This window comes from Eptatretus burgeri, chromosome 3, assembly GCF_056783735.1.
Source record: "Eptatretus burgeri isolate ZD-2024b chromosome 3, Ebu_testis_v1, whole genome shotgun sequence".
Lineage (NCBI taxonomy): Eukaryota > Metazoa > Chordata > Myxini > Myxiniformes > Myxinidae > Eptatretus > Eptatretus burgeri.
The window spans coordinates 70,756,620-70,766,619 of NC_140963.1; the positions used below are offsets into that span (position 1 = coordinate 70,756,620).

General features: G+C 43.9%; 1 protein-coding gene across 4 annotated transcripts in view; it reads left to right on the forward strand.

Annotated features, from left to right (window-relative positions):
• HDAC8 (histone deacetylase 8) overlaps window positions 1–10,000 on the forward strand; it is a 67,609-nt gene that overhangs the window by 6,746 nt on the left and 50,863 nt on the right. For all 4 annotated transcript variants that reach the window (XM_085873907.1, XM_085873908.1, XM_085873906.1 and 1 more), the window contains one exon: window positions 682–815. In XM_085873907.1, coding sequence (XP_085730033.1) covers window positions 682–815 — 134 coding nt within the window. The remainder of the gene's footprint in view (window positions 1–681; window positions 816–10,000) is intronic.

The window sequence follows — 10,000 nt, forward strand, 5'->3', positions numbered from 1 at the left end:
CGTGCAAAACAACGCCCGACGAAACTGATGACGCAGGTCTGTCAATTTCTTACGCACGTGAAAGTGGTCTGCAGGTCACGTGAACGAGGTACAACAGAAGTGATGACGCTATAGACGTGTGCCTAATGGCACTGCACAAACAACACGTCATTGTTTTCCGATGAAGAAGCCCGTAATGGCCGTGATATCTCTGCTATTATGTGAAAACGGAATTTTATCCCCTCATATTTCGGTCAAACCTGACGCACGTTAACCCCACTTTTTTGGCAAGCATTCTATATTTCTTCGTTTTCCAGTGACTGGAAGCGTTTATAATGAGTGAAACCCAAAAATGTTGTATCAAATGATTCCAGAAGTGACGAATTGAGCGGAATCATTTGAATATGATTTTTTCTGACCGGATGTCATGCTTTTGTAACGCATTAGCAAATTTCGACTCGTATCTCAAAAAGTTTTGAACAAGTTATGACAAAACTAGCTGGATGAGTTCATTAGGTGACAAGAATAAGCCGATTCGATTTTGGTTAAGGTCGAGATTTAGTTCCCACCTATCAGTGGGATATAAAATGTAAGCTGTTCAGCCTCGAAGAGGTGTGCGCTCTACCGAGTGCCGTTCCGTTTCACCAAGTGTCATGCGATGAGTAATTTTTCATTTTTATTTTTCTTTGCTTCTTATTGCAGGGTGATTGCTCCCCGAATGGCGAGCCATGATGATCTAGCTGCGTTCCACTCAGATGCCTACTTGTCTCATTTTGAGCTTGTGAGCCGTGAAGGAGAAGATGCAGATCTTCCGGAGTCGCAACAGTATGGGTTGGGTACGCACTTGCACAACTAAATACATCTTATCTGTTAGAAGCCTGTCATTCTTGGGGCTGCCGCATTGTTTATATACCAGCAAAGACACATTTGTGGGAACATGCTTGTGTTAACTTCCAGTTGACCTGTGCAGCCATTTTTGTATTTGGCTAAAGTATTGACCCAAAGTTTACTAATGCAAATGGTACCATGGAATATTATCCCGCCAAACTGCGTCATTGTGCATGTGCACTGACTGTTTTCACCACCTATTATGGCACCATCAAGTGTACTGACTGATCAATAAGTAGTGGTATTTATTGTTTTGCACCATATTATTAGGATGACAGGAGAACAGACCAGATATTAAGTTGGAGTGGAGAAAGTGGGTGTGGGGAAAGACTGAGGATTTTATTATTTAAAACTAGAAGGGCATTCGGTAGAGTGCATACCTCCACCATGTAATGCCCGATTCAAAAGAACGTATTGGGCCCAATACATTTTTGAATCATCGTGCTATATCATTTTTGGCCCCATCTCTCAATGGTGAAGAATCACTTTAAAAATTAAATAAATTTCCTTTCCAGATCCAGCTTTGAATCTTCACCAAAATCGAAACAATTCTTCCTAGTCATGCACGCAACCTGTCCACCAAATTTCATCCGGATCCGTCCACAACTGTTTGAGATATCCTGCACACAGACAGCCAAACAGACAGAGAGAGAGAGAGAGGGGTGAAAACATAACCTCCTTCACCTTCTGTGGCAGAGGTAAAACCCCCAAAAACATCGCATCAGCTCTTTTTCAAAAGACTTACTCTTTTCAGAATCTTATGTTATTTTCAAAAATCTTATCAGGATCACTTAATCTTTTCAAAAGGTTCTATGGGATCTTCAACATCCACAAGGTGAGTGTAGACTGTGCAACTGAAAACCTGGCTCTTGAAATGCAATTTATCTTGCAAGGGCAAAGCAATAGCAATATATTGTTACGGTTACATGGTCTTCAACGACCGTCACACCACTCAGTGGGTATGGGATGAAAAGGTCTCCATGTCCGCTGGGTAAATTTGGTGCGAATTGGCATCTCCGAACGCAATGATCATGGCGGGATACCAACAGGAAGAGCCAAGTGGTGCTCGTTGACGTTCCATGCTCGAGACACATTATTACGGACCCATTCTGCCCATCTACAGGTTAATAATCCAATTCTCTAAGTGTTATGGCCCTGCTCCTGATGACCACACAAAGTTTCATCAAAACAGAGGTACTTATGAAGAAGGAAATGAGGAAAGGGGAGAAAAGCACAACCTCAAAGCCACGGTCTCAGGCAAATAAGGAAACAAGCTGGTCGGCGACATGGATGTCACAACATAATTGCATACTAGTCATACAGTTTTTGACGGATCGGGCTGAATTTTTTTGACAGAGGTTGATTATAGTGTGCATAAAAGCCTGGAAGCCTATTTTTGATTTTCGAAAAAATTAATTTTTTAGGATTTTTCTAAAATTTCAAAGTCCCGTTGCAAAGCAACGGTGGTGTCCATAGCAAGGGTGCTCAAAAGCATAGAACTAGATCCTGGTATGAACCTACCTGTCAAGTTTCATTAAAATCAGTTGACTCCTCTGGCCTCCAGAGCTGTCCATTACATACAAACAAACAAACAAACAAACAAACAAAAAATGACGGTAAATAGACACCCTATTTTTGAAGGACTACCATTTGAAAAATAAAACCGAAATCAAAAATCGGCTCGAGTAAAATTTTCAAAATATCTCAATGTTTAATTCCGAAATCTCGTTTCTCCACATTCAAAACTGTAGGACAAGTATTGAAAATACCGTCCGCGGTTTTTTGGCCGCTGCATAGCAACTTTCACAACAACACAGGCCGCTGCATGAATCATTTTGCGATAGTTCCTCTGGTTTACCGTGCAAGTGCGTCCCTGGTCATCTTCAAAGAAGTATGGACCAATCATCCCATACCAACCAACCGCCACCCACATGGGGACTTTGAGAACAGATCGAGGCACCAGTTCAGTTGATGCATTACCAGGATTTTCAGTTCCCCAGTACCGAAAGTTTTGCTTGTTTACCTCCTCCGACAAGTGAGCATGGCATTCGTCCGTCATGTGAAGTTTTTTGAGGAAGTATGCATCTTCCTCCAACCTTCCTGAGAACCAATTTGCAAAGTCTAGTCGTTTGCGTTTCTGTTGATCAATAAGCACCGTTTCCGTTTGAATTTTGTATGGAAAGGCATGAATGTCATGGCGAAGAATCCTCTGAACGGTGCTATTATGAATGTTTGTCTTGGCACAAAGTCTTCGAATCGATTTTTTTTTGGACTCTGAACGACCACCTGTCTCACCATTTCCAAATTTTCTTCACTACGACCTGTCCTCTTCCGACCACTGTGACCCTTGTGAAGGTCACAGATGGTTCCCACGTTGGTAAACTTTGCGATGGTGCACTTTATTGTCCGAAAGTTTGGTGCATGGCGCAAGTGGATACCGAAATGTCTCGAGTAAAGACGTTACACCTGTATGACACTTTTCGTCTGGTGCCAAAGTTCAACAATTTTCATCCGTTGTTGTACGGTCAGTCTTGGCATTTTTCTGGCGCTTGCTTTGTATCAAAATAAACTTCAGGGTCTCTGCAACAAGAAATGAAGTATAAGTGACAAAATTACTGCTTTTTTAGGTTCAAACGAAGCATTTTAAATGTTGTATATTTTTTGGGACACCATTTATATATATATATATATATATATATATATATATATATATATATATATATATATATATATATATATATATATATCGTTTTTGGCCCTATCTCTCAATGGTGAAGATTCAATTTAAGAATTAATTAACTCTCGTATCCGGATCCAAATGTGGATATTCACCAAAATCGAATCAATTTGTCCTTGCCACACGCCCAACATGTCCACCAAGTTTCGTCTGAATTCATCCACAACCTTTTGAGATACCGTGTTATATATCGTTTTAGGCCTATCAATGGTGAAGAATCACTTCAAAAATTCAAGTAGTCGGATCCGGATCTGGATCTAGACAAAAATGTAATCAGTTAATCCTTGTGACGCACCCAACCTGTCCACAAAATTTCATCCGAATCCATCCACAACTTTTTGAGATATCTTGCACACAAACAAACAGGCAAACAAGCAGTCATAGACTGGTACTTACGAAATCGTCAACTTGACCTCTGACCTTGTCTAATACAAGCTGTCTCTGGAGAAGGTAGCGACGCAAACCAGAAGTTTCTACGATGATTCTGTACCAAACCATCAAAAATCGTAACGTCGACCGAAGCAAAAATCTTCATTTCTCCACGCAATTATTTAATATTATTTTATTAAAGTCACAAAACCGTAATATTCGGCCATCCACCAACAATCTTCACATAATCCGACGGCTTAGCGAGTCAGGCATGCGACGATAACCTTTATTGGGATAAAAAATGACTTTTAAACACCATCTTTATCGAAAACACCGTCAGCGCGCACACGGAAAACCATTACGTGACTCAATGCCACCTCTGCTCGAGCGCGCTGCACCACGTGACGACCCGTGATGCGGCGAGTGAAATTTTTTTTATGCAATCTTAAAACGTCTCCAAATCATCCGATTTTTTTTTTTTTTTTGCAGAATTTTGACAACCGAGTTTTAAGTGTCCTAAACGATCGCAAAAACCAAAGACAAAATTAAATTCGAAGTTAAAACGAACTCGTATCGTCGACCGAAGCAAAAATACTCCATTTCTCCACATGAATTTACGGAATTATGTTTGACCTCACTGTGACCTTGACCTTTGACTGATTTTGACCAAAATCTAAGCAGCGCTAGCCATCACCCTCCTGAATCACGTGGTGTAATTTGACATTGGTAGGTTCTTCCCTTCTCGAGTTATCGTGCCTACAAACAAACACACAAACACACACACACAAACAAACACACAAACAGAGGACGGAAGTCATCAATATACTTACGAATTCTTTAGATTTCGTAAGTAACAAGCAAACAGACAAGAAGAAATGTCGTTCAGAGCAGGACACTTGCAAAATCCATCAAACAAATTTGACCTCCAAAATAATTGGTGGTTGAATTCATTGACCCAAAATATATATCCTCTTCAAATTTCAGGTCAATCGGAAGAAAATTGAGCTTAGAAATACAACCTTAGTTGTTGACCTTGGGCCTATGTTGACCTCAAAAATAATTGGCTGGTTGAATACATTGACATGAAATATAAATCCTCTTGAAATTTCAAGTCAATCGGATAAAAATTGAGGATTTTAGAAATCCCACCTAAGTTGTTGACCTTTGGTCTATGTTGACATTTTGGTCGATCTTGACTTCAAAAATAATTGGCTGGTTGAATTCAGTGACGTGAAATATAAATCCTCTTTAAATTTCAAGTCAATCGGATCAAAATTGAGGATTTATAAAAATCTTACCAAAGTTGTTGACCTTTGGCCTATGTTGACATTTTGGCTGAGGTTGACCTCAAAAATAGTTGGTGGTTGAATTCAGTCAGCTGATATGAAAATCCTTTTCAAATTTCTAGTCAATCGTATGTCAACTAAGGATTTTAGAATTTTGTAAAATTTGTTGACTTTTGGCCTGTTGACCTTTTGACCCTTTGACCTCAAAAACAACAGGCTTCTTGCTTATGACAAACTCTACCATCTGGTGTAGTTTCGTGAAGATTGGTTTAGAATTGTTACCTGTAGGCGATAAACAGACAGAACAACAAAATTCGACTGACCAATATACTTGAAAATCTTCGATTTTGCAAGTAACAAACAAACAGACAGAAAGGGATGAAAACATAACTTCCTTCACCTTCAGTGGTGGAGGCAAAAAAAAATGCTTACAAATTAAAAAAAAGACACCAGGTATCGTTTCCATTGTTTATTGAAGGAATGCGATTAACAGTTTATTGAAAGTAATAAACCAACCATACTGTAAAAGTAAAAAAACAACAGGTACCCTTTCAAATTTTTTTTGCACAAACACAACTTTTCAGATGATAATGATGATCATTTGAAATCCAGTTAACTCGATGGAGTTGTCTAAAGACTACGCAGGTGAGGGTGATGCTGAGTGTGCACCAAAAGGAATGAAGGTGCTGGTGCGGAAGTAGGTGAGGATCCTGATGAGTCACTCACCGAAGGGGATGCAGGTTAGGCAGGCGAGGGTGCTGTGGTGCTCTTGAGGTGGACGGAAGAAATCAGTGATTGAGAGCTGCCTGGCAGATTGCTGCAGGTTTCGATGTAGCTCCTTGTATGGGAGCATCACGTCATCCATTCCCCTCGTGAACTTGAGGAAACGCTCCCTGACCGGATCGACATCTAACAGCCTCTTCGTAACTCACCGCATGTCCTGCAGTTTCCTGCGGTGATTCCCGACCAACTCCCGACCAACCTGCGGTGATTGAGTGAGAGGCCCAAAGACTCAGCTTCATTGCGGGAGATGCCGATGATCTTAAATGCCCTGGTTTCGACAGCGTGAAGCTGAGAAAGGTGGGAGGCAGGAGCACCAGCCCAGAGGGGAGAGCAGTACTCCATCAGGCTACGGACAAAAGCTTTGTAAGTGGTCAGGAGCTCAAGAGGGCCGAGGAAGGACTTAGCACGACGGAGGATTCCCAGTCGGCGACTGGCTTTTGAGGCGAGGTTGGAAATGTGACTTTCCCAGGAAAGGTCATGGCAGATAGTGAGACCTAGAAGCTTGAAAGAAAAGACTTCTTCCAGAGGATTGTTGAGAAAGTGGATGGGGGGGGGGTTGTAAACAGTCCTTTCGAAGAGACATGGTGAGAGTGTGAGATTTGTCTGGATTGAAAGACGTTCCACGTGTTGGACCAGTTTGTGATTTTATCCAGATCTGCAGTGAGTGAAGAAGCTGCTGCTTGCCGGTCTGAGGGATGACAGATGGTACGGCAGAGGGTGGAGTCGTCGGCAAAGAGAAATAGAGGATTTTTCAGAGAGTCCAAGAGATCATTGATGAAAACCAGAAAAAGAACAGGGCCCAGAACGCTACCTTGAGGAACTCCAGCCTGCACAGGAAGAGGGGATGAAAGAACTCCATTTAGGGCCACACGTTGACTGCGACAGGAGAGGAAGTCTGCGAGCCATGAGTGGAGATGGCCTTGAATACCATGGGAAGAGAGTTTGATGAGTAGTGCAGGGTGCCAGACTGTGTCAAAAGCACGTGATATGTCCAGGGATACGGCTCGGATTTCCTGTCTGGCATTGAGGACCTCCATCCATTGATGGGAGAGCAGAAGCAGCATATCCAGGGTAGAGTGACCTGGTCTGAAACCAAATTGATGATTGGAAATCAAGCCATTGGAGAAGAGGAAGGATTTCATGTCTGAAGCGATGATGGATTCCATAACCTTGCTGATGATTGGGAGAAGGCTGATTGGTCTGTAGTTACAGGAATCTGTTTTTGCACCTTTTTTATGCAGGGCAGTGATGTTAGCAGATTTCCAAGCAGATGGCAGATGACCTTGGGCAAATGAGAGGGTGAATAGAACAGAGAGAGGGTGAGCAAGAGCAGAAGAGCAGGCTTTGAGGACACGTGGGCTGATGCCGTCTGGACCGGTTGCAGAATCTGACTCGAGGTTTGAAAGCAAGCTCTCCACCTTGTCAGGAGAAAAGGATACAGAGTCCAGGGACAGTTGGGTGCGACTGGGTAAAGTGGGTAGAGATAGTGATGGGTTTAGGACACAAGATTTAGCTGCAAACACCGAGTTTAGACATTCAGCTTTATCACGTGTGGAATCAGCAGTGCGGCCATTTGAGGTAAGGGAGGGGATGGAGGGGGAACATACACCAGAAACAGATTTGATTAAACGCCACCAGGATTTTGAGGAGGGAGAGAGGTTTGAGAGTTCAGACTTGAGATGAGAAAGATGTTGTTTTCTGGCTCTCCTGAGGGTAGATACACACTTGTTCCGAGCTTTGTGGAAAGAACTGAGATTGCCCTCAGTTGGGTTTGCTTTCAATGAGGCAAAGGCAAGTTGTTTCAGGACAACTGCTTCGCCACAAGCTTCAGTAAACCAAGGGCGGGAGGAAGGGTAGGACAACTGAACACGAGAGGGGATAAATCTGTGCATGAGGGAGAGCAAGTTTCTTTTAAAGAATTCCCAGGATGAGTTGATGTTTGAGAAAGTAGTGATAGGAGACCAGTCTGTAAGTTTGATGGCTGCTCGGAGACCCTGCCAGTCGACTTGAGTGAAATGCCAGACTCGACGGCGGTGAGGTGGTTCTCTGATAACAGCCAGAGAGATGTCCACTTTGACAAGGACGTGGTCAGAAGAACCAATTGGAGCGAAGGAAGAGCAGCAGATATTGTCAGGGAAATTTGTCAAAATCAGATCCAGAAGAGATGGAGTACCATTGGTTGAGATCTGGGTCGGGACGTTGACCGATTGAGTCGGTCCCAATGAGTCGCAGAAAGGTTTTGCTGAGGTGCCATGGCAGGTGAGAGAGGTACCCACACCTAGCCAACTGGCGTGATGACAATTGAAGTCACCACATAAGAGGAAGAGAGAGTTTGGATGAGAAGATAGAAGATGGTCCATGTTTTCGGATAGTGATAGATAGGATCAGAAACGCTTCACGCCCATTTTTGCCTGACCAATGGCTGACCAGGGGGGGGGGGCGGCGTGGCCCCGCCTCCAATCGCGTTCTGATCCTAAAATTTGCATATTGGCTGCTCCTGCCGCCTATAAAAAGGCGAGCGCAAGGCGAATTGGAGAGAGTTGGGTTTTGGAGTTGCTTTGAGAGTGTCGTTGAGAGGTTGCTCTTGGGGACAAGGAGCGTTGCATTGGCAGAGTTGCATCGAGTGCACGCGGTGGAACTGCAAGCAAGGGAGCTCGGGTCCGAGGCAAGAAGGACGGCGGTCGGCGATGAGGGTGCGGTGTGGGGGATCGCTCGTCTCGGCGCGGGACCCAAGCCAGCCAGCCACTCCCCTCCCCCAGGGCATCAACAATTCCCTTTTTCCCCCATGCTGAGATAGTGCAAAAGGGCGCCCCGTTCCCACCCCACCCCAAACGTGGTGCCAACGAAACCCGCCAAGGGGCACGGAGTCGGGGCACAGCGGCGCGGCCACATTTGCGGCTTTCAGGTCACGCACACATTTGGCCTACGGGCCTGTCTGCCTCCTTGTCTGTGAGGGTGGCTTCTTTCCTTTGCTTTTGTGTAAATGTGTGTTGTCGCCGTCTGTGAAGTAAAACTGTATAAGTGTTGCCGTGTGTGCGCGTAGTTGGTTTTAACTCTTACATTTGCTTTATGTGCATTTTGAGTGTGTGTGTGTGTGTGTGTGTGTGTGTGTGTGTGTGTGTGTGTGTGTGTGTGTGTGTGTGTGTGTGTGTGTGTGTGTGTGTGTGTGTGTGTGTGTGTGTGTGTGTGTGTGTGTGTGTGTGTGTGTGTGTGTGTGTGTGTGTGTAAAATGCTTACTTGTTGAACTGTGCCCGTTTCTCTTTGTCTTTTCTCTATTGACTCCCCATCCTGCTTCACGTAAGGGGTTTGTAGCGGGTGCAACGTCCCGGTAATTAATCGGAACCGTCGAGGCCGACGATAACACTGCTCGGTTATCACTCTAGCACGGAACTGACCACTTAAGCGGTTCGTGTTCGGAGTTGGCCTGTGGCGTGGTACGATCGCCCGGTCGACCATTCGCGCAGGTACTTAGGTAGATCGAATTTGGCCAGCAACCCTATCCTGCGCGGGTGGGCAATTGGCACGATTGTGGTGCGGTTAAACCCCCACCCGTGACGAGCTCCCGGCGTTGTTCCGAGAGGGTCACGACAGAATTGTCCGTCCGGTGGGCGACGTGCCACGATTCGAGTTACGTGGCCGTTCGCACGCCGGCAGGCGCGAATTCGCAACAATATATATATATATATATATATATATATATATATATATATATATATATATATATATATATATATATATATATATATATATATATATACATACACACACACACACACACACACATACGCACATGATACATGAGACTTACCTTATTCCATTTGAATGTTTGAAGCATTGATGTATATGTATATTGGCGCTGTTGAGATTTCAATTTTATCAGCACAGAGGGTAATAAGCAGTATGACTGAGACAAACTTACACGATTTTAAGGAATGCTTTGGTACTTGATGTATTTGTC